At 41.8% G+C, this 25,511-nt stretch overlaps 1 protein-coding gene across 8 annotated transcripts in view; it reads right to left on the bottom strand.

Annotated features, from left to right (window-relative positions):
• trak1a (trafficking protein, kinesin binding 1a) overlaps positions 1-25,511 on the bottom strand; it is a 294,945-nt gene that overhangs the window by 121,164 nt on the left and 148,270 nt on the right. Inside the window, exon 1 of one of the 8 annotated variants that reach the window (XM_051935641.1) lies at positions 20,817-21,103. The exons of 4 other annotated variants lie outside the window; for them this stretch is intronic. In XM_051935641.1, the coding sequence (XP_051791601.1) occupies positions 20,817-20,880 (64 nt within the window). In that variant the 5' untranslated portion in view covers positions 20,881-21,103. Of the gene's footprint in view, positions 1-20,816; positions 21,104-25,511 lie in introns of those variants that run through there. 3 more of the 8 variants (XM_028817919.2, XM_028817921.2, XM_028817922.2) reach the window with 3 other exon arrangements.

Here is a 25,511-nt window from a genome sequence, read left to right as displayed (position 1 = left end):
CTTGTGTTTTATATTTGTGATTCAATTTAGGCCAATATGCAGAGACCTGTCTTTACTTTGACATTCAAGAGTCTTTTAAAGAAGCCATGTAGAGAAAAGCCAAGCAGAATGACCCCTTTAATTGGCTAACTAAAAAGATCACAATATGCAAGCTTTCGAGGCAACTCAGGCCCCTTCTTCAGGCAAGATGTATTAATCATTACAATTACATCTTCCCTGAAGAAGGGGCCTGAGTTGCCTTGAAAGCTTGCATATTGTAATCTTTTTAGTTAGCCAATAAAAGGTGTCATTTTGCTTGGCTTTTCTCTACATTCATAATGGATAACACGGTACAACACCCGAGTACTAAAGAAGCCATGTTAAATCCACTGTGATTCAATGCTGTAGATGGCGGTGAGTGAACAGGATCACGAAACTCTAAAATCTTTAAACTTGCCTTTCACGAGAATGAGGGTGACACAGGTCTTGATCGGACTGTGCTAACGCATCCTGAAACCACTGCAGGTTTAACCAAAACTGTGATTAAACAGTCAGGTCTGCAGGCGTCTTTTGCGGCTGACCTCCACATATTTAGAGAGCATGATTACGAATTATTCGCCTGCCGTTGTCACATTTCTGCACTCTTTACTATCCGAGCCTAATCACACAATAGAGTTCTACTGTAAATTATTTTTCTTCATTACACTTCCTGCTCACCACCTGAAATTAAACTGGCACTCGGCTGGTGTAGTGCTGCTCCTCAACCTGCTTAGGCTTGGTCCTTAAACAAGCGTCTGTGATCCCAGCCACAGCTGCTCTTAGCAGGTGATGTCCCTCTTTTGAGATTCATGAAAACACTGCCTTAGAAACTGTTCGCTTGAGAAAGGTCATAAAGCTGTTTTTATCGTTACTAAAGCTTGGCGAATGTTTCTAACAATCAGGCCCCTTTTAAAGCCATGGATGTCTCCCTTTCGACTCATAATTACAGGAAACATTGTCTAGCCAGCATTTTCATATTTTTCATCCCCATCTCTGTGAATTCTGGGATTTAACTTGTGTGCTTAACTTTGGAGCCACACCTGTGTGTAAAAGCACTTTGTCTCAAGAGATGTTGTGTCATTCATTGAGCACACATTGTTTACCTTTTATCACATTAACAGAATAAACACAGAGACACACCATAATTAAAAATAAATTATATGCTCTGCCAGAGAAACTCTCCAACAGGTCCATCTTATAAAGGGTTAGTAAGTCACATTTTATTTTTTTTTACAATATATCTTTTTTTGCACTTAACAGTTTATAAGTTAACAATCGGTGCTATGCATTGAAGACGGGTTGAAATCTAAGTAATCAACATAGTCCTCCATGTTAAAGTTTGCAGTGCACCATGCAATGCGCATGTCTCTGTTGTATGCCATTTGGTATTGCATTCGTAAAAGTAGAGTTAATGTTTGTGATGCACCATCTGTTGAAATGAAAATACAATGCATTTTGTCACTACAAATGCTTGTGATGCACCACCTGCTGGAATGAAAAATACAATGCATTTTATTACGACATACAGTACAAAATACATTTCAACAGATGGTGCATCGCAAATGTTAGCAATAAATATTGCCTAACAGGATGAAAGTGCCAGAGGGTCAGAAACTGGCTAATACATTTATATATAGACTAGTTGTGTATCTGTCTAAGATGGATTAAAATCTAAGTAATCAACATAGTCCTCCGTGTTAAAGTTTGCAGTGTACCATGCAATGCACGTGTCTCTGTTGTATGCCATTTGGTATTGCATTTGTAAAAGAAGAATTAATGTTTGTGATGTACCATCTGTTGGCATGACAAATACAATGCATTTTATCACTACAAATGCTTGTGATGCACCACCTGCTGGAATGAAAAATAGAATGCATTTTATTACAACATACAGTACAAAATACATTTCAACAGATGGTGCATTGCAAATGTTAGCAATGAATATTGCCTAACAGGATGAAAGTGCCAGAGGGTCAGAAACTGGCTAATACATTTATACATAGACTAGTTGTGTTATCTATCTAAGATGGATTAAAATCTAAGTAATCAACATAGTCTTCTATGTTAAAGTTTGCAGTGCACCATGCAATGCGCATGTCTCTGTTGTATGCCATTTGGTATTGCATTTGTAAAAGTAGAGTTACTGTTTGAGATGCACCATCTGTTGAAATGAAAATACAATGCTTTTGTCACTACAAATGCTTGTGATGCTCCATCAGTTGGAATGAAAAATATAACGCATTTTATTACGGCATACAGTTCAAAATATATTCCAATAGATGGTGCTTCGCAAATGTTAACAATGAATATGCCTAACAGGATGAACGTGCCAGAGGATCAGAAACTGGCTTATTCATTTATATATAGACTAGTTGTGTTATCCATCTAAGATGGGTTGAAATCTAAGCAATCAATGTAGTAGATTAGTGTTACCCTTTGCAGTGCACCATGCAATACGTATGTCTCTGTTATAGGCCATTAGGTTTGGGATTTGAAAAGCAGTGTTAATGTTTGTGATGTGCCATCTGTTGGAATTACAAATACTATGCCATCTTTGGGAATGACACAGACATGGCAGCTGGACGAACACACAGACATTTATCCTTAAGCCTGTGTTGTAAAAAGCCTGGGCTCCTAGAAACCTTGGATTCTGGCACTTCAATCAATCAATTGCATTGGTTGTGTATTAGCGGCTCCTCCTTGGTTTTGCTCTGCCAACGTGCTCGCCTCAGGTGTTTATCAGCGGCTAAGCGAGTTTTTCTCTCCTCTGAGGTTTCGTTTTGCCGATGTGCTCGCCTTGTTTGTGTATTAGTGGCTGCAGTTTCACTTTGGCGACAGTCTCTTTCTTTGAGCTTCATACTGTAGCCTCACACTTCCAAGCCAGACAGACAGACAGACGGACACACACACTTCCACATGTAGACGTTTATATATAAGATTAAGGTGGATTCAGTAGTAAATTTAAATTGCATGTAAGTAATATTTTTATATAAATAAGTAATATATTCCTACTGCAATACTGTATTGAGGATTACTTGTGTTCTGTGTGTTGTATTGTATTCATCTCCTTTTTTTTTTTGACACCCACTGCACTCCCAACCTACCTGGAACTGCCTTTCCCAAGGTTTCTTCCATTTTTTTCCCTACTAGGGGAGTTTTTCCTTGTCTTCTTAGAAAGTCAAGGCTTCTGTCAAAAGGCAGGCTGGGCCTGTTAATGCCCATTGTGGCACTCCTTGTGTGATTTTGGGCTATACAAAAATAAATTGCATTGAATTGTAATATATTTTCACATATTTCAGCATTTACATCATGTACCTGAAAACAATGATTATTTTTATCACTTCCACACATAAATGCTTGAATAGATTGCGCATTCACTACGCTCACTTAATGCAGTTCCAGTGTGTAGAGAGTTAATGCCTCTGACAGCACGCTGGCCAGGATGAAGTGCCAGCTTATTACAAGATACTGTGATTTTGCATTCTCGTTGACCGATTCAGTGATCCCCTTCAACCTAAAATTCATATCTTTAGAATGGGGACAAAAAGTGATGCATTTCAGAAAAGCCCAGGCACACAGGGAGAATGTGATGAATCTACACAGCCAGCGACCAGACTCACAGCAGCAGCAGCAACAGAAACGGCCATGGTGCCACCCATTTCGTAATATTATATATCATGTTATAATGCGGTGGCACGGTGGCGCAGTGGTAGCGCTGCTGTCTCGCAGTAAGGAGACCTGGGTTCCGGGTCCTCCCTGCGTGGAGTTTGCATGTTCTTCCCGTGTCTGCGTGGGTTTCCTCCCACAGTCCAAAGACATGCAGGTTGGGTGGATTGGCAATTCTAAATTGGCCCTAGTGTGTGCTTAGTGTGTTTGTGTGAGTCCTGCAGTGGGTTGGCACCCTGCCCAGGATTGGTTCCTGCCTTGTGCCCTGTGTTGGCTCCAGCAGACCCCCGTGACCCTGTGTTCGGATTCAGTGGGTTGGAAAATGGATGGATGGATGTTATAATACCCCAATCTGATTGTAACGGCCAAGTTGTTTCTTTTTTTAGTCATTCTAGTGTGTATATTTATTTATTGAGCTTCTGTAAAAAGCCAAATTTCCCCCTGGGTACAAATAAAGAGCCATCCACCTATCCATGTCTTTCCCCACTATCTATCTATCTATTATATAGTGTCTTTCCGATCTCTCTAGCTATCTATTCGAATTCTGGTAAGACCCAGCAGCCCACAAGCCGTGTAACTAGGCAAGAACAGCACAACATGAAAGAACAAAAGAGCGGAGCAGGGGGTCAAAATACCAGAGAAGCAAACATCAAAGCTGAAATGCAAACCCAGAAGTGTCACAAACATTTTGTCAAAAGTCTTGACACTAACTTGTACTTCCTGCAATTAACAATGAAATTTTGTAGAATGGTTATTATAATGAGTTTTTGGTCAAAAACTAAGATGCAATGAGAGCTGGATGAGTTATGCAAAAATTTTGTTTCTTTCTTGGAGATGTTTTTCTGTCCCAATTAGGCCTGTTCTACCAGAATCCTCGTTATGAAATTCTGAAGACAGACAACACAAGTGCGGTGAACTGGGAGGTCACTTTAAGCATAGCCTATAATTACTTTCCAATACTATTTTGATAAACTGTGAACCTGGACAGGTTAAGACTTGCAGATAAGGTTGCATAATCAGCTACTCACTAGTGGGGGGGCCGCGTTTTGAAAGTCTTGTTCCTTAGTCACCAGGCCACACAGCCTGCCTTTTAGCACAATGGCAAGAGCCTTAAATAAAGTAAGAGCATTGTTTAAGATTTTTGGCCCAGGGGGCTCCTGTAACTTCCCCATTACTCAGAAACGTTGTTGTTGGCAAAGTGTCTGTGCTAAGTAGTCGAGATTTATCAATAGCAAAACCGTCACCAGGTAAACACAGTCAGCAAAGATGGATGGGGCATCACTCAGCGGGCAAGTCAGGTAATTTGACAATTTTCTTCCATGTATGTTTCAGACAGGATTTCCTCCACCCCCGGCTACTATTTTTTCACTAGTTTATTGATAATATCTGAAAATTAACAAAACTATTTTTCATACTTTTGATAGTTTCACTTATCATTTGTTGTTTTGTGTGTATTAGCTCTTTAAATGTGTGGCCATGCCACACCCTGTGTGGGTGGCGCCCCAGGAGGCGGGTCCACTTGGACGTCTCTGCTGCCAGGTTCTCCCAGGTCAGGAGTGGTTCATTGAGTTTGTTTGTAGGAGGAAGCATCAATTCTCATTTGAATTTTATCATTTTACTAGCTGTCCCCCGCGGCTCCACCCGCATAGTAGTGAAACAGGACAAACTTTAAAATCAATAAACAAAAAATGTAATAATTTGCCCTGCCCGGGATTGGTTCCTGCTTTGCGCCCTGTGTTGGCTGGGATTGGCTCCAGCAGACTCCCGTGACCCTGTGTTCAGATTCAGCTGGTTAGAAAATGGATGGATGGATGTAATAATTTGCATTGAGAAGAATTTAAATTGATAGTTTTCATATCCGAGGGCCTCTTGATATTCAATACTTTTGGTTTTGCTATCAGGGGCGAGAATGAGGCTGTGATCTCTTTGCCAAAAATGTAAAAAGTTGGCAAGGTATTCCTGGCCAAGCGGAAGGTAGGTACGCTCCAATGTCAAACCTCGCCACTGATTCTGATCGTGCTCAGCTGTGATGGGAGAGCGTCCGACACATGGGGAGAACGTGTGGCCATGACATCTCTGCCAGTGAGCATGTACCCTCTAATCCACATGTAGCTGTGATCTCTTTCTCCCAAAAACGTCAGACTTTTACAATCTCTAGATGATAATGTCTGCTGAGCAAACAGGTACCACTAGCTAAGTGGAGGCAAGGTCCGCTGTAACACGTGGCGAGAGGTAGAGTGACTCGGACGGAGGCTGGCACGTGAGTGAGGAGGGCTCCGCCCGGCTCCTTACTTCAGAGGTCCCGCCTCCCCCTCCCTTTGGCCTGTAGTGTCTCAGATTCACGCAAATAAATTGGTGCCGCAGCCGGACTATAATAATTAGCACGATATGAGAAGCCGCAAAATCAACCGGAATGTTCAAGCAAATTCTACAAAAAAGCCCGATCTAAATCCATTAAGTACTTCTCTCGTTTGCTAGCTAAGTGGAGGTAAGGAACGCCCTGAGGCTGGTGCGTGAGTGAGGAGGAAGGACCACTGCGTCTCTCTTGGATTCGCTCAAATAAATCGGTACCACAAGCAAACTATGCTACTTGATGAGAGGAGTTGCAAAATCAACCGGAATGTTCAAGCAAAGTATAGAAAAACACCCGATCTAAATCCGTTAAGTAGGTCTCTCGTGAAAAGTGGACAGACAGACAGACGTTGGATTTTATATATTGAGAGATGAATCATTTGGTTTTTGCCTTGTGTGTCTATTGGGACTTGTTAACTCTGGATGCACTTTTGAACATTTGTGTTCTTTTTACATATTCTGTGCCTTCTTTCAATGAATGTTTCCTTTCATGAGGATTCCTCCGTGCCTTTTTGGTGATAAGCCAGAGTTTTACAGTTTATCTCCCTTTTTTTTTGTTATATTTTCTAGACTGTTATTATATTTGAACTTTTAGGCCTGCTTAGGCTAAAGCCAGCACGTTGCTGTGGGAGGACTAACTGACTTTGGGTGATTCTTGTCTGCTTTCGGGACTTAATTTGGAGGCCTCTCACTATTTCGCCATGCTTGTAACAATCAGTGAACACAATTCAAATATTAAAATAAAGTAAAGCAAAAAATACAGGGTGCGGTGGGCTGGCACCCTCCCCGGGGTTTGTTTCCTGCCTTGTGCCCTGTGTTGGCTGGGACTGGCTCCATCAGACCCCCATGACCCTGTAGTTAGGATATAGCGGGTTGGATAATGGATGGAAAAATACAGGGCTCATTAATCTCGGCTTCCCATTTGATGTTTAAAAATTGAATTCTGTACAGTTGACGATAATCTTGAACATCTTAAATGTACAAGGGCATAGACACAAAGAGTCTTCCAATGTGTAGCACAAGGAAACTGGACCATGTATTTGTAGTAAATGTGCCCGGTGAGTTAAATAATGGTGGATCTTTACTCCAATTGGCTCGTTTCATGACAAATACTTAACTGGATTAGTGTAAGAGTCAATCTTAGAAAGTTAATGCCTCAAGTTAAACTCTTATTAGCGCTTGCTTAATTTGAACAGAATAAAACTTTCTTTCATAGCAATGAAATTTCATGACCTGAGACAAAGACTGGACCCCTTCGGTTCTGTGTCTCTCTTTGGAGAATTCTTGGGTGCCGCTGGTTTGACTTTGTGTTGCTTATGGACTCCCGAATGGGGTGCATTACCTGCACTGTCAGGGAGAGTCAGTTATGGCACTACAGCCATGTGGCACGATTCCCTGAGGGTGATCTGACTCACTGTTGAGGACCCCGAGTGGCTGGACCAAGCCAAGGGGATGCCCCCGTAACACATGGCTGCAGCAGAAAAAGCTTGGGACTGGACAGTGCGTCTTGCCTGGGGGATTGCCAATCAGGATCCCAAGCTGTTTTGTTGTGTGGTGGGTGCGGCAACACGCTGAACCAGTGCATGTCCCCCTGACGTTCTTCTTCTGTCGGCTGCTCCCGTTAGGGGTCGCCACAGAGGATCATCTTCTTCCATACCTTTCTGTTCTCATCATCTTGTTCTGTTATACCCATCACCTGCATGTCCTCTCTCACCACTTCCATAAGCCTTCTCTTAGGTGTTCCTCTTCTCCTCTTGCCTGGCAGCTCTATCCTTAGCACCCTTCTCCCATTATACCCAGCATCTCTCCTCTGCACATGTCCAAACCAACACAATCTCGCCTCTCTGACCTGACATGATAGTAATACATTATGGTATAGCCTTTACTCCCCCTGAGGTTCACGCGAAATAGAACCTACCTGGTTAATTGAGTCAGTTTGGAATTAGTCTCATTGCTAGCATGGATTGACAGACCACTTTGCAGTTTATAAATGGGTAGGCATACAGTTTCAGACCGTTTAGAAACTGTTCAACTCTATGAGCAAACTTAAAGCAAACTTATCACTCTTTAATTTAACATCACTCTTTAACTTAATATTGTTCTTTATCAGTGTGCTGCTGCTGGAGTATGTGAATTTCCGCTTGGGATTAATAAAGTATCTATCTATTGTCACAGGTGGCTGGGTGTGGTCGGCAATCAGCTGCCTATTTAAAGGTCCGCCTCCCGACAATCAAGGCTGGAGTCAGGTGAGGAGGTGGACAAGGTCGGAGAAGGAGATGGGCGAAGACAGGCCCATTGTATAGTGTATGGAAAAGAAGAGAGGAGGCTGAAGGAAGCCTGGACTTTGGGACTGTGGGGAATTGGAGTAAGGTACACTTATTGACTTGTAAACAGTAATATTGTAAATAAACGTGTGGTGATGGCTTGTAACGTGTCTGCCTGTCTGTGTCCGGGTCACCGCTTCCACACTATCTATCTATCTATCTATCTATCTATCTATCTAAAGAATGAATCAAGACAAACACAACTTTTCTTAAATTACACCGGTCTACAAAAGAATATTTTTTGTTTGCTACTGGGAACTTCAGAGCATCTCTTTATTACATTTTTTACACTGATTTCATATATGAAATCGGAATTAAGCTAGCACATCAGGTTGTTGAAATACACATCATTGATGTTTTGACATGTTTGAATATCAATATAATAATAGCAACACGATATCTGGAGTTTGGACTCTGTCCCACCAAAATTGTTTTAATGTGTTTATTCTGAGAACAAACAAGACGATACCAGAGACACGTTAAAGTATATTTCTGTCAATTTACAGTACTGTGCAAAAGTTTTAGGCAGGTGTGAAAAATTGCTGTAAACAAAGAATGCTTTCAGAAATATAAATAATAATGATTGTTTATTGTTATCAATTTACAAAATGCAAAGTGAGAGAACAAAAGACAAATCTAAATCAAATCAATATTTGGTGTTACTACCTTTTGCCTTCAAACCAGCATCAATTCTTACAGGTCCACTTGCACAAAGTCAGGGATTTTGTAGGATTCTAGTCAGGTGTCTGATCAACCAATTCTACCAAACAGGTGCTAATGATCATCAATGTCACACGTAGGCTGAAACACAGTCATTAACTGAAACAGAAACAGCTTCAAACTGGGTGAGGAACAGCCAAACTCTGCTACCAAGGTGAGGTTGTGGAAGACAGTTTCATGTCATGGCAAGATTGAGCACAGCAACAAGGTAGTTCTTCTGCATCAGCAAGGTCTCTCCCAGACAAAGATTTCAAAGCAGACTGGGGTTTCAAGATGTGCTGTTCAAGCTCTTTTGAAGAAGCACACAGAAACGGACAACGTTGAGGATCGTAGACGCAGTGGTCGGCCAAGGAAACTTAGTGCAGCAGATGAAAGACACATCAAGCTTATTACCCTTCGAAATCAGAAGATGTCGAGCAGTGCCATCAGCTCAGAACTGGCAAAAACCAGTGGGACCCAGGTACACCCATCTACTGTCCGGAGAAGTCTGGCCAGAAGTGGTCTTCATGGAAGAGCTGCAGCCAAAAAGCCATACCTCCGACGTGGAAACAAGGCCAAGCAACTCAACTATGCACGAAAACACAGGAACTGGGGTGCAGAAAAATGGCGGCATGTGCGGTGGACTGATGAGTCAAAATTTGAAATATTTGGCTGTAGCAGAAGGCAGTTTGTTTGTCGAAGGGCTGGAGAGTGGTACAATGAGTGTCTGCAGACAACAATGAAGCATGATGGAGGTTCCTTGAACGTTTGGGGCTGCATTTCTGCAAATGGAGTTGGAGATTTGGTCAGGATTAATGGTGTTCTCAATGCTGAGAAATACAGGCAGATACTTATCCATCATGCAATACCATCAGGGAGGCGTATGATTGGCCCCAAATTTATTCTGCAGCAGGACAACGACCCCAAACATACAGCCAAAGTCATTAAGAACTATCTTCAGCGTAAAGAAGAACAAGAAGTCCTGGAAGTGATGGTATGGCCCCCACAGAGCCCTGATCTCAACATCATCGAGTGTGTCTGGGATTACATGAAGAGACAGAAGAATGTGAGGAAGCCTACATCCACAGAAGATCTGGGGTTAGTTCTCCAAGATGTTTGGAACAACCTACCAGCCGAGTTCCTTCAAAAACTGTGTGCAAGTGTACCTAGAAGAATTGATACTGTTTTGAAGGCAAAGGGTGGTAACACCAAATATTGATTTGATTTAGATTTCTCTCTTGTTCATTCACTGCATTTTGCTGATTGATGAAAATAAATGATTAACACTTCCATTTTTGAAAGCATTCTTTGTTTACAGCATTTTTTCACACCTGCCTAAAACTTTTGCACAGCACTGTACCTCAATATAAAAGTGAGGTCAGCGTGTTCCAAAATGTTGAAGGCACTCGCTTTTGTGCTTGTACTGCACATCCGTCTCTCTTTTTTCCGATTATCAGTTTTCCATCACCTTTATATCTTGATGAAATCTTTCCCCATGCTCATCTCTGACATCGCTTAGATTTGGTAAAAAAAAGTCGAGATGAGAATGTAAAAAATGCATCTTCAGTGACATTCGGGCTCCCGTAAGCTGATATACTTTCAGCAGGTTCTCCACAAGCTCAGCATAATTCTCTGCTCTGTGACTGTCAAGAAAATTCTGGACAAACTGCACGAATGAGGGTGCTGATTCGGTGGGCTTCAGTTTCCTTTTGAACTCCTCGTCAAGCATCTATCTATCTATCTATCTATCTATCTATCTATCTATCTATCTATCTATCTATCTATCTATCTATCTATCTATCTATCAGTTCACGGATTTCAGGGCCAACAAAAACACCTTCCTTAATTTTCGCTTCACTTTTCTTGAGACCAAACTTGTTTCTTAAATGCTGAAATGCATCGCCTTTACTGTCCAATCACCCTTGTTGTCCAAGACCTGGAACATCATAACTAAAACATGGGACGTGCTGGACAAAAACGTTTTTCAGATTTGGAGTCAGCAAGTGAAATGTGTTAAAGTACAGATGAAAGAATCCCAGTAGCAAAATGCTTGTTGACCAGTGTAATTACTTTTCTTTTCTTTGCTGCATCATTTTTTTTCTCTATTTTTATGTGAACTGTTTTACCTTGAATTTTTACTAAAGCTATTAAAAATGAAGATATGTTGTCTGTGGAATCATTTCAGCGTGTCAAGCTATTGCCAGAATCCCATGAAGCAAACTAAAGCTGCAGAATTTTGGTCATTTGGGTAAGCGCAGCTACACCTAGTGGCTTAACACAGCATCAGGCTATTTCCACTGCCATTTTCTTAATACAGTTCCAGGATTTATATGATCATTTGGCAGCCTTCCCTCATTGTAAGCCCACACCTTTATAGCTTTCATAGACAAGACAGGAATTTGGTTTGGTCATAAAAGCAATACTCCTTCCGTGACAAACAGAGCATTGTCATTCGCTTTTTTTTTAAAGCACAACTGCCTCAGCTATTACCGGATTAGCTGCAGCCTTTCGTTTTCTCGACACCAGTTACAGTGCCCTCCATTATTGTTGGCACCCCTTGTAAAAATGAGTAAAAAGGGTTAGAAAAAAAAAAAATCCCCGTTTGTTGAAGAGCCGTCATCTTGTGGTACCGATTAATATGCACGAATCCAAGAGACACGCAGCAGGCAGGGGCACGCCTCACTCTTGTGCCAGCCTTGGTCGGGGGGGGTGTTGTACTGTACCTCTGTTTAGCTAGCGAATGAGAGAACTACTTCACGGATTTAGATCGGGTTATTTTCTGGAATTTGCTTGAACATTCTGGTTGATTTTGTGACTTCTCTCATTGTGCTAAGAATCACAGTTCGCTTGCGGAGCGATACATTCACGCTAATCAGAGACAGGGCTGAGTGAAGGGGTAAGCGTGACGTCAGGAGTGCTTAGCTAACGATCATTTTTAATGTTTGTCCTCCTTCACTACTACGTTGGCGGAGCGGCAGGGGATGGTTAGTTCTTAATAAATGGAGTAAAAAAAAAAAAAGTGCGGAAACTCTTGAACATCCCTCATATCTTGTGAATGGAAGCATAATTCAATAAAACGTGAAGAAAGTCTGCTAATTAATAGACACTTATTTTGAAGAATGATCAGTCGTGATTTGCTTGTGTTTGAAGTTACTGTGTTTAAAATAAAAAGAGGGGACAGCTTAGCTATTAGGTACACAAATGAGCTTGATGGACTGAATGCTCTCCTATCGCTTGTCAAATTACTTATGCTCTGACATATTTTTACAAAGCATATCACCCAAATGGTAGTTAAGTTTCAAAACAAATAAATAAAATCATTAATATAAATCACTGTGCTTCTTCAGAATACCGCAGATGAACCTCAGAGTGTGCTGTGATGAGACAATACTGCGGAATGTAAAACCAGTTTTTCTACATTTTTCCTTCTCCCAACTTCTTTATCTGTTGCACATTAAAATAACTGCGTTAAATCCGGAGTTGTGTCTACTACAAAAGGAGGTCGAGAAACGGCCTGGCCTGGCTCTAACTAATAGCGGCACTTCAATAAACCTAACGTTACGACAGAAACGGAGTGAGCCTTCCCAGGCACAATCACAGACACTAGACAATCTCCCCTGCTCTTGAATCCTATGAGCCATAGGATTTAACAACCTCTACTTCAGCTGAAAAGATCAGGCTAAATTAAGAAGTTGTAATGTTCTCTTACACAGCGGCCAAACCAAAGGCACAAATCTCTTCTTCTTCCTCTTTCGGCTGCTCCCGTTAGGGGTTGCCACAGCAGATCATCATCTTCCAAATCTTCCTGTCCTCGTCATTTTGCTCTGTCACACCCATCACCTGCATGTCCTCTCTCACCACATCCATAAACCTTCTCTTAGGCCTTCCTCTTTCCACTTCCCTGGCAGCTCTATCCTTAGCACCCTTCTCCCAATATACCCAGCATCTCTCCTCTGCACATGTCCAAACCAACGCCATCTCGCCTCTCTGATTTTGTCTTCCAACGTCCAACCTGAGCTGACCCTCTAATGTCCTCATTTCTAATCCTGTCCATCCTCGTCACACCCAATGCAAATCTTAACATCTTTAATTCTGCCACCTCCAGCTCTGTCTCCTGTGCCAACCCATATAACACAGCTGGTCTCACTACCATCCTGTAGGCCTTCCCTTTCACTCTTACTGATATCCGTCTGTCACAAATCACTCCTGACACTCTTCTCCACCCTGCCTGCACTCTCCTTTTCACTTCTCATCCACAATACCCATTACTCTGTACTGTTGATCCCAAGTATTTAAACTCATTCACCTTCACCAACTCTACTCCCTCATCCTCACCATTCCACTGACCTCTCTCTCATTTACACACATGTATTCTGTCTTGGTGGTCCTACTGACCTTCATTCCTCTCCTCTCATATCTCCACCTCTCCAGGGTCTCCTCAACCTGCTCCCTACTATCGCTACAGATCACAATGTCATCAGCAGACATCACAGTCCACGGGGACTCCTGTCTAATCTCATCTGTTGAAAGCACAATCTCTGCTTCACCTAAATCGATCAAGATGCTCCAAAAGAAGACACTATGTCGTCTCCAAGTGATGTTCCTACCTGAGGGCACGGGGTCACTTTCTGAGCATGCTGAGATGACAGAGAATGCAAAAGCTAAGCAAAACCAAACCATCTGACCAATCAACTAGAAAATGCCAGCAAGAACTTTTGTGGCAAATAATGGGAAAGACGCTATATAAATAAATGTATTATTATTACTATCTGCCCAAAACATTCTGAAGACTTTGAAGGCCCACAGATAACTCAACATTCAAATAGGTAAATTTTGTTTCTCGTTAATCAAAACTCTACTAACCATATTCCAATCAAAAACAACACAACAGAGCCAATCTGGAGCTCTAGGTGTCACCTTATTGTATTATATGAGAAACAACAATAACCTAAATTTTAAGATGAGGCCATGGAACTCATTTCATTCAATTCAGCTTTAATGGGGCACCAGTTAATTGCATGGCACACATCGATGCCCACTCACAGCCAATTCAGAGTTGTCAGTTTGTAGCAGCACTACCTGAAAAGGACTTCAAATCCCAGCAGCCTTGGGATCATTGCGCCACTTGTTCACTCTGGGGCTGCTGGGAGAAAGGTGATGAGGCCGCAGGATTGACAAAAAAAGCGGTAAGGAGCCAGCAGGGGATAGCGGGCATCTTGTGTGTTCTTGGTTACACCGCTTGGCTTACAATCACCAATGGACCAGAAGATTATCGTGTTCTTTGTCCTGTGCCTGGCTTGTTCATTTGGTTTTGTCTGGTTTGTAAATCGACATACACGGTTACACGGTGCACACTCCTTCCATTACAAATCATCAACAGACAATAATTTTGTGGTAGTACAAACTCTACATTTCTGTCAGAAGGCTGCTCTACTGGGGGCATTTCAGTCTTCACTGTTATTAGCATCTGGTACTCGACTGTGCTCTGGACTGTGTGTGTATGTGTGTAGTGAGTATCATCTCTTGGGATTTTGTACATATTTATATATATTAGCTTGGGGGTATCAGGGTTTTTGGGTGGTTTTCTACATTGTGCATTGCTTTTCATTTATTACTTGCTTAATGCATTGTTTTCAGAATTTAATAAGAATGCCTATCGTCTCTATGTGCGAGTGTATGCCAGCTGAGTTAAGGCTGCATGCGTTTCTGGCATTCCATAAAGAACATTATTAAACTCCATATTAAAACAGTAAGAGTTTGGACTCCTTACAGCCACTACAAGTTTGCATACCTTTGGGAAAGGGGAGGAAAACTCAACACAGACATGAAAAAGAATGCACAAGAGTTAAAAAGTCCCTGTTGAGACTATTATATTACCTTTAATCAATCTATTTATCTACGGTATATCCATACAGACAGCTACTGGGAGTAGGATTAGAAGCCCAGAAGGTTAGTCTGAGAGGTAGAAGTGCCAACACCCACCTAATAGAACACTGAAATCATAAGGTGTAAAGTAAAATCCCCATTTTAATATGAGGGAGCAGGGTGGCATAGTAGATAGGTAGTGCTGCTGCTTTATGGATCAAGAGCCCAGGGTTTAATCATTAACAGTGAACTCTGCTACCTGTCCTGCATGGAAAAGTCACCTGAGATACTTCAAATCATCAGATGAAAGATGGTCATGTGACCATCATCATCATCATCAAATTCTTTCACGTGAAACCTGAAAACCATGAAGACTGATTGAGATCATTTACGTTAGGTAGAATGCCCAGGGAAAGCTGGGTGGTCTCGTGGCCTTGGAACCCCTGCAGATTTTGATTTTTCTCTCCAGCCCTCTGGAGTTTTTTTTTTTTTTTTTTACTTTTTTCTGTCCTCCCAGGCAGGTGTGTGTGTGTGTGTGTGAGCAGGCCCTGCAAAGGACTGGCCCCTCATTCAAGATTAGAACATTAGAACACTCTAGACGTGAACAGGCCATTCAGCCCAATAAAGCTCGCCAGTCCTCTCTACTTATTTCTTCAAAAAAAACATCAAGTCAAGTTTTGAAAGTCCCTAAAGTCTTACTGTCTACCACACTACTTGGTCGCTTATTCCAAGTGTCTATCGTTCTTTGTGTAAAGAAAAACTTCCTAATGTTTGTGCGAAATTTCCCCTTAACAAGTTTCCAACTGTGTTCCTGTGTTCTCGATGAACTCATTTTAAAATAACCGTCTCGATCCACTGGACTAATTCCCTTCATAATGTTAAATACTTCAGTCAGGTCTCCTCAATCTTCATTTGTTTAAACTGTAAAGGCTCAGCTCTTGTAATCTTTCCTCATAACTCATCCCCTGTAGCCCTGGATCAGCCTCGTCGCTCTTCTCTGGACCTTCTCCAGTGCTGTTATGTCCTTTTTGTAGCCTGGAGACCAAAACTGCACCCAGGACTCCAGATGAGGCCTCACCAGTGTGTTATAAAGCCTCAGCAGAACCTCCTGTGACTTGTACTCCACACATCAAGGCGCTATATAACCTGACATTCTGTGAGCCTTTTTAATGGCTTCTGAACACTGTCTGCCAGTTGGTCGTGTCGAGTCCACTATGACCCCTAAATCCTTCTCATAAGGTGGACTCTCGATTTTCCGACCGCCCATTGTGTATTCAAACCTCACATTTTTACTTCCTATGCGTAATTCTTTACATTTACTGACATTAAATCCCATCTGCCACAAATCTGCCCAAGCATGTCTGCTATCCAAGTCCTTCTGTGATGATATAACGGATTCCAAATCATCTGCTAAGCCACCTATCTTGGTATCATCTGCAAATTTAACCAGCTTGTTATTTATATTCCTATTTAAATCATGTATATTTATTAAAAATAGCAGTGGCCCTAGCACTGCCCCCTGATGGTCACCACTCTTAACTTCGGCCAGTTCTGATGAAGTTCCTCGCACCATCACCCTCAGTTTCCTGTGTCTGAGCCAATTCTGCAACTATCTACACATCACACCCTATACTGCCACTTCTTTTAGTTTGATGCCCACCCTCTCATGTGGCACCTTATCAAATGCTTTCTGATAGTCCAGATTAATAATCTCATAAGATCCACTTTGATCGTATCCTTGTGTTGTCTCCTCATAGAATTCCAGCCTGTTAGTAAAACACGACCTCCCTCTTCTGACCCCATGTTGACTGTTCCTAATAACTCCTGTCCCTGCCAGGTGTTGCTCAGTCTCATCCTTAATAATTCCTTCCATTAATTTTCCTGTGATGCCCATTAAGCTTACTGGCCTACAGTTGCTTGGATCTGCCCTGTCACCCTTTTTATATAAAGGGATGATATTTGCCATTTTCCAGTCCTTCGTAATCTCTCCAGTGTGCAGTGACTTCCTAAAAATATGTGTCAAGGGTTTATATCTGCACTCGCTAGCCTCCTTGACAACTCGAGGGTAAATATTATCCAGTCCTGGTGACATGTTTGATTTCATTTTATTTAATCTGAGCAGCACTACAATTTCCAAATCCCTCAGAACGTTCTTAGTAGACCCTGTTACTTCTGGGAGGTTATCCACTTGCTCACACCTCAGAAATATGAAAGTTTAGGGCATCCGCTATTTCATTAATTCCTACCTTGTGCCCAATGTTCCACGGATAAGCTCTAGCCTCCCAAAAACCTGAATTGGCTTGAACTGGGCTTCCGTCACTCCAATGGAATCACGGGTTTAGCTCTTTGCTTAAGGAATGAAGCTGAAGATCACACAGCCGGCCTGTTGTACTCCGGATGAGTGGAGCAGCAAAACAGACATTACCACCATTTGTCAAAACCTCTTTAGCAACACAATTTTCAAAAATGACAGGCAAGTTGAGACAAAGCCAGGATTAAAACTGCACCATGACATAAGCAGATGACTCAACGGCATTTGAGCAATATTTTTTTTTTTTTTTTATCAGTGCCCACCAATCTGTAATCAGCTGTTTCATACATAAAAGTGACACCTACGTCAATGATACTTTCTACATCTTGCAAGTGCAGACTCTCCGTCGTTTCTGCCCAGCTTTTCTTTGCTGTCTGGTGTTTCTTTTTTTTTTTAATGGATTAATTTAAAAGAGAACACAGAAGCATATTTACCAACTTTGTTCTGAAATGGCAGTATTATGAGGTGCAGCAATGCAGATCTCAAAAGGAATACATGAGGGTACAAATCATAAGAGTGTACACGTGTGTTGTATAACTCACAGGTAATCAGAGGTTATCACCAAAGCCCTTATGACAAGCCTCGAAATGGAATGGCAGCACAACTGACTCACAGCAGACTAAGGTTCAGTTCTCAGCTCAGTCAATGCCTGGCTGTGCATGGTGTCCTTCCTCGTCCTACACATGTGCACGTTAGATTTACTGCTGACTCAGCTTAATCAGGTTTAGTTTCTGCCTTTGGCTGACGCTGATGGCATTGCCTCATTTTTTTTTTTTTTAAAATGTATTAAGACTTTTATTACTGTTACTAGCTGTGCCACCCGTCTAAGATTACTTAAGTAATCAACGTAGACTTCAGTGTCTTCAGTGTTAAAGCTTGAAATAATAATTCTTTGCATTTATATAGTGCTTTTCTCACTACTCAAAGCGCTCAGCAATTGCAGGTTAAGGGCCTTGCTCAAGGGCCCAACAGAGCAGAGTCCCTATTGGCATTGTACGGGATTCGAACCGGCAACCTTCCGATTGCCAGTGCAGATCCCTAGCCTCAGAGCCACCACTCCACCATCTATTGGAATGAATTTTGTAACACATGTAATAAAATGCATTGCCTTTTACATTCCAACAGATGGTGCATCACAAACAGCACTGCTATTATGAATCCTAGACCAAATTTTCTGTAATGTTTCTATTATATAATAAAATTATAAGGTCTATGTTTCCAGTCCCTCTGAGCACTCTAATTGGTCAGTTTGGGAGTATGCACTGATAGCACGTTGCCACACCCACCACCAGGATTGGGACCTGAGTGCAAAGGGTGACACCTCGGCACCACACTGAAACATTGTGAGGTTTGAAGGTGACTGGAGTGGCAATCTTGGCTTTGGTGACACGTTGACGAAGGAAGTGCGAGTGTGAGACATACGAGTAGGAGAAAAAACATATGAGGCATGTTGAAAGAGGCGTCATCAAAAGACTGCAAGTATAAAACCAGACAGGAGGTGAGAAAGGTGTGAATATATGGACCCGAGTCTAAGGAGCAAGCTTTACAGGAACATGCTGGGGAAGCATCGGTGAAGAGACGTCCACACATGCAGATACAGAGGAAAGGCGCTGAAAGTACACGTAGGACAAAAGATAGCAAATACTTTTTAAATTATTCTATTACCCGTCTTTGATAGGTACTGGGGCTAGTGCAGTAATAAAACACATTGCATTTCTCATTCCAACAGATGGTATATCACAAACATTAGCTCTACTTTTTATGTATCCCATAACAAATGGCATACAGCAGAGACCTATGCATTCCATTGTTTACTCCAACAGATGATGCATAAAGCATTTGCAGTAATAAAAGGCATTGCATTTGTCATTCCAACAGATGGTGCCTCACAACCATTAGCACACCTTTAACAAATCCCATACCAAGTAACATATAGCAGAGATGTGCGCATTGCATTCTTCATTCCAACAGATGATTAATCAAACATTTGTAGCAATAAACATCATTGCATTTGTCATTCCAACAGATGGTGCATCACAACCATTAGCACACCTTTAACAAATCCCATACTAAGTAACATATAGCATAGATGTATGTTTTGCATTCTTCATTCCAACAGATGATCCATCAAACATTTGTAGTAATAAAAAACATTGCATTTGTCATTCCAACAGATGGTGCATCACAAACATTACCAATCCCATACCAAATGGCATACAGCAGAGACTTATGCATTGCATTCTTTACTCCAACAGATTATGCAGAAAACATTTGCAGTAATTAAAGGCATTGTGTTTCTCATTCCAACAGATGGTGCATCAAACATTTGTAGCAATAAAAATCATTGCATTTGTCATTCCAACAGATGGTGCCTTACAAACATTAGCACACCTTAACAAATCCCATACCAAATGGCATATAGCAGACACTTACGCATTGCATTCTTCATTCTGACAGAGGAAACATTTGTAGTAATAAAAGGCATTGCATTTGTCATTCCAACAGATGGTGCATCACAAGCATTAGCACACCTTTTACAAATCCCATACCAAATGGCATATAGCAGAGACCTCCGCATTGCATTCTCCATTCCAGCAGATGATCCATCAAACATTTGTAGTAACAAAAGGCATTGCATTTGTCATTTCAACAGATGGTGCATCACAAACATTGGCACCGCTTTTATGAATCCCATGTCAAATGGCATACAACAGAGATGTAGCAACCAGATGGACACACTTGTCCTTTTATTACAGTAAATTATAAAATCATTTTCCTACATCTGCTAAATTAATATGTCTCTAAAAGGTAGATAGTGTTATAAATATAATATAACACTATAAAAATAAATAGCCACAGTCTGAATCACAAGGCCGCACTGCCAGTCCATGTTAACAAAGAAATGACCCAGCAAAATGAAAAAAAGTACATCTTTACGACGCCTAATTTGTTTACGCTTTCTCCATCCATCATCTACTTTATAAAACGTAACTCTGTGTAAAAGGGGGTGTGCATTAAACTGAATGGAGGAAAAATTTGAAGGAACTGAAAAGCACAGCTAGTGAAAACAAAGTGCTGGAACATTAGCCGTGACACATTTCAGAAATGTACAAAAAGACTGAAGAAAACGGCAATGAAAGTGAAAAACAAAGCCCCCCTCAAACTAATCTGAGACTATGGCAGGCCCTTGTCAGGCTTCATTTGCTAGTTGCTCAAATCAATACTCCCTTCTGCAGTATAAAATGCATATTTGACTCTGCTATTGATGGACGCATATGGAGCAACCGAATCAAGCGCTAAAAATATTTTTGTAAACCATCACTAACAAAGACGCAATCAGTCTGATGAAATCCCATCACATGGCGTGATGTTAGAATGGGCACATCATCGAGCCAATTTCAGAACTCTGGTCTTCCTGCTGCTGGGAGGAACCTGATGAAGAAAACTAAATGCACCACACTCCGCTCCCCTTCCTCAGTCTACACACCCCCTAGTCCCTGATCTGTTCAACAGAAGATGACACCGCACTGCTTATGAGGAGAAGAGATGAGTGAACAGAAAAGAAAAAACAACAACATTACCATCCGTACATTCCTCATAATACCAGTCTAGCTCGTAGTAATCCGCCTCGATAAATTTCTGCATAATCGAAGGATCTGATGCGTCCTTTTTTTTATTGCTCCATCGTTGCCGAGGTCAAGTAAAACGCAGCCACATGCCTCCTTTTGAAAAAGACACTGAATGACCATTAAGAATTCCAGAAGCGTTAACTGGGCAACACATTGTAGAAACAGACTAAAGGCAGCAGGGGAGGAAAGAAAAAAAAAACAGACAGAGAGGAAGAGAAAGAGAGACTTGTACCGCTGCGGCTCTGCCAACTCCAGCCTCGACAAAGAAGGACTGGGCTGGGAAAAGAGAGACGAGACAGCCAATCAGGCCAGCAGCAAAGTGTACGTCAGGGACACACACCACCACTAAGCATTCATTACCCTACAGTACACTCCCTTGAGATGCTGAAACATCTTTTGCCTGATATGGTTGTCATGGAAACTGGCTGTGGCTTGACTGTTATTGATTCCAACATCCTGGAAGTTTCTGAGACATAAGTAATCTACAAGCACATCATCATCTTAAATTCTAATTTTAAAGTTCAGACAGACAGACAGACAGACAGACAGACAGACAGACAGACAGACAGACAGACAGACAGACAGACAGACAGACAGACAGATAGATAGATAGATAGATAGATAGATAGGACCCATGCCCAGCTGGGACGCCCCTGCTGCATATGTTCCAGGGGAGCAAGCATGGGAAACCTAATACTTCCCCCTGGATGCTAGATGGCAGCTTCCCTGGGTTGCAGCGGTGCCTCAGACTCCCGCAGGACTTCATTGGGGTTGGAGTTTGGTGCAGCCCTGTTGGGTTCCAGAGGCGCAGCCAGGGGGTGATGCAGCAGAAGCTGCTAGGCCCTTCAGGGCACTATTTTCGCCACACCCAGAAGTGTAGCCAGATGTCAACAATCAAGCACCTAGAGCACTTCTGGCTGCCTGATAAAAGGAGCCAGCAACCATCACTCATTGGCCAGAGTCAGGAGGAGGAGGACAAAGCTTAGAGGAGGAGGAGTGGTGCCGAAAAGAGAGGGTTGCGGTGATTTACTTGGTGTCTTTTGGGACTGTGTTGTGCCTGCAGGGTCACGGGGAAGACGTGCCCCACAGGTGAAGAAAAGTAAAAGTTTGTTTATTTTTATACGTGGCACCAGTGTGAGTCTGTGTGAGGTCAGGCGCATTTATAGCGCCTTATTACAATAGATAGATAGATAGATAGATAGATAGATAGATAGATAGATAGATAGATAGATAGATAGATAGATAGATAGATAGATAGATAGATAGATAGATAGATAGATAGATAGATAGATAGATAGATAGATAGATAGATAGATGTGAAAGGCACTATACAATAAATAGATTAGATGGTCAGACCTGACCAGATGTTCATTTGAAGATGTTAACATTTGAATAAAGCAGGTCCAGCTTATTGTGTCAGAAAAAGGAACCTGCCGTTAGATGTTGGTTCAGAATTGCTCATAATTCTGTTTCTGAATATAAAAAATAAACATCAACAGGATGATCCATCTGCTCCTAGGCAGTAACGTGGACTAATTCTGTCAGCTTGTTATAGTCTGGACCACACTTATTGGCTCTAATAGTAATGTGCTCACATCTCCTTCATACGCCTCCAGACCCTCTCCTGTTTTTACCACTCTCTCTGATCATATCAGATGAAAAATGTCCTACATTTAATAGCATCCGAAATACATTTCAACTGGTTCTTGACAATAAAAAACTGTCACAGTTCTGGGAACAGTCTCTGACTCGCCATAACATGTGCTACAGAGATGGTTGGCCTTAAAACAGGTTCTCATATCTCAGCAGAAGACCTCTGAAGCTCTGCTTAAAAGACCTCTGGGTTCTTTGTCACCTCCCTGACCAAGATCCTTCTTGCCTGGTTACTCGGTTTGGCTGGAAGGGCAGCTCTCGTTTCCCAGTAGTTACGAACTTCCTCCACTTTACCATTTTTGAGGCTACTGTGCTCCTGGGAATACTCACAGCTTTAGAAATGGTTTTTTATCCCCTTGCACAATTTGATCACGGATGTCTGCGGAGAGTTGCTAGGACTTCGTGGCTTGGATTTGTCCTGAAAAGCAGTGTGAATTGCGGGACTTTCTTTACACAGTTTCACATATGCCCTTCTAAACAACGTCCAGTCAATTCAATATGCAACAGGTGGACTCACCTCAAGGAGAATTAAAGCAAAATGGATGCCCCCAACCATAATTAGGAGTGCCACTGGAAAGGGTCTGATACACATTTCAGTTATGTATTTTTAATACATTTTCAAACCTTTGTCATTATGGGTTAATAGGCGCAGATTAATTGCCACAAATGGCAAATTTATCCATTTAAAATTAAACCTACAATACAATAAAGTGTGCAGAAAGTGAAGGGCTCTGAATACTTCCTGAATCAATTATAAATAACCAATATGGTACATCCATTGAAATGTTTTGTTCTCCACAGCAAAGGGAGACTGTTAGGTCAACTTTTTTGTAGAGTAAGAAATGAAGTTACATACTCCCTGAAGTGGCTGCTCAGATCACACTTGTCATCCATCCTTGTTTTAATTGACTGATACACACAGGATGAGGTCAAGCAGAACCAGACATTTGGAATTAAATCAATGCAATATTTGTAGACTGATGCTAATGGCGGTTACTCCAGCTCAGCTTTGGCTTATAGCGGAGAACATGCTCATTTGGAGCAGCAAAAGTGACAGGGTCAGTGATGCATTTCTTTATATTGTACAAACTGAAAAGCAGCCATTAGACAGAGCAGATAAGAAACGCCTATTGATGCTCTTATGTTCTTTATGTTTACCTAATTTATCTCAAAAGTCTTCTTTTCGCTTTTTATGTACTATATAATTTCAGTGGCGTACAGAGGCTAGATGATGCCCGGGGCAAACTCCTTGATTGTATGCCGCCTAAGGTGCTTGACCTGAGGGTTCAATTTCCTGTCCCATGTGAAATCAACAAAGTTTTCATAATGTTTTCAAGGGAAGGCCTCTTTTTGCCACACTAGGCCCGGTGCAAGCACTTCTAGTGCATACAAGTCATAGTGTTTCACTGAGAATGAGCTATAATAATTTAAATTTGTTCATATTAAATTAAAATTATTTTCAAAACAGGGCTCTCCTAGAGAGCAACGCCCTTTGGATTGAATGTCCCCAACCCCCCCACAACCCCCCCCCCCCCCCATCCTATATGGATGCCCAGGACCGTCACTCCCTTGAAACGAATCTGGGCAACATGGTTATCCACTTTTGACACCCAAAACAGACTCTATATCCAGTCACTAATTAGGGAGTGGATGTGGAGGTGGTGAACTGCTACAAGTACTTGGAGGTCCAGATCGAGGACAGGCTGGACTGGTCTCATAACACAGAGGAACTACAGAAGAAAGGGCAGAGCAGAATCTTTTTCTTAGGAGTCAGTGACCCTGTAATGTGGGTAATGACCTCCTTCACACATGTTCTATAATTGTGTCACGGCCAGAAGGATTTTCTATGCTGTATTGTGCTGGCCTGCTAACATCACTTCAAGAGAGGCCCACCAAATTAACAAGCTAATTAAAAAGGAAGGCTCTCAACGCACTGGAGGTAGTAAGAGAAGAGGAAAATGGACATAAAACTGAGTGCCATTATAAACAATGTTGCACACCCTTTCCATGACACATAAAGTCAATGAATTATTTAGCAGAAGTGCGTGAAGAAACACTAATGGGGCTCCTTTATACCAACAGCAATTCATCTGTAACATTTTATTTATATAGTGCCTTTCCCATGCTCAAGGCACTTACAGAATATAAGAAAGAACGGCAGGGTATATAGTATATAGCATTGTACAAACCAGATAAATAAATAAAGAAGATTACGACAGTGAATTCAGAGAAAAAAAAAAAAAAAACAGACAACATCATTGATGGTCTCGCACACACACACAGGTTACATGAGCATCTTGACAGAGAGGTAAACTGAGAGAAGGGTAATAAAGTCAAGTAGAGCTAAAAGCCTTCCTGAACAGATGAGTTTGGAGTTGTTTTTTAAAAGAATTCATGGAGTCAGCTGACCTGATTAATTTCGGTAGGACATTCCAGAGTCTGGGCGCTATACAGCTGAAGGCCCTGTCACCCATGGAGTGTAGATTAGTGTGGGGCACAACAAGATTGCCAGAATCAGAGGACCTTAGTGGGCGGACAGGCACATTGTGATAGAGAAGGTCACTGATGTAGTTTGGCACAATGTCGTTTAAGGCTTTGTAGGTTATTAGTAGGATTTTGTATTTGATTCTGTAGGACACAGGGAGCCAGTGAAGGTGGAGCAGGATGGTGTGATGTGCTTGCTGCTGCTGGTTCGTGTAAGGACTCTTGCAGCTGAGTTTTGAATGAGCGGGAGCCGAGATATAAGATTAGAAGGGACACCTGACAGCAGCGAGTTACAATAATCGATGCGGGATGTGATAAAAGCAGGGACAAGTTTCTCAGCGTTAGAAAAGGAGAGGAAGGAGCAGGGCCGGATTTAGACTTCATAAGGCCCTAAGCTATTTGAGACATGGGGCCCTTTATAAGTCCAGATATTCTATGTAAGTGCCAAATATGATTTTGCTCACTCGGACAATTTGTTTTGGGGGCCCCCAAGAAGGCGGGGGCCCTAAG

Source organism: Erpetoichthys calabaricus, chromosome 13, assembly GCF_900747795.2.
Source record: "Erpetoichthys calabaricus chromosome 13, fErpCal1.3, whole genome shotgun sequence".
Lineage (NCBI taxonomy): Eukaryota > Metazoa > Chordata > Cladistia > Polypteriformes > Polypteridae > Erpetoichthys > Erpetoichthys calabaricus.
This window is presented reverse-complemented; position numbering and strand designations above follow the sequence as displayed.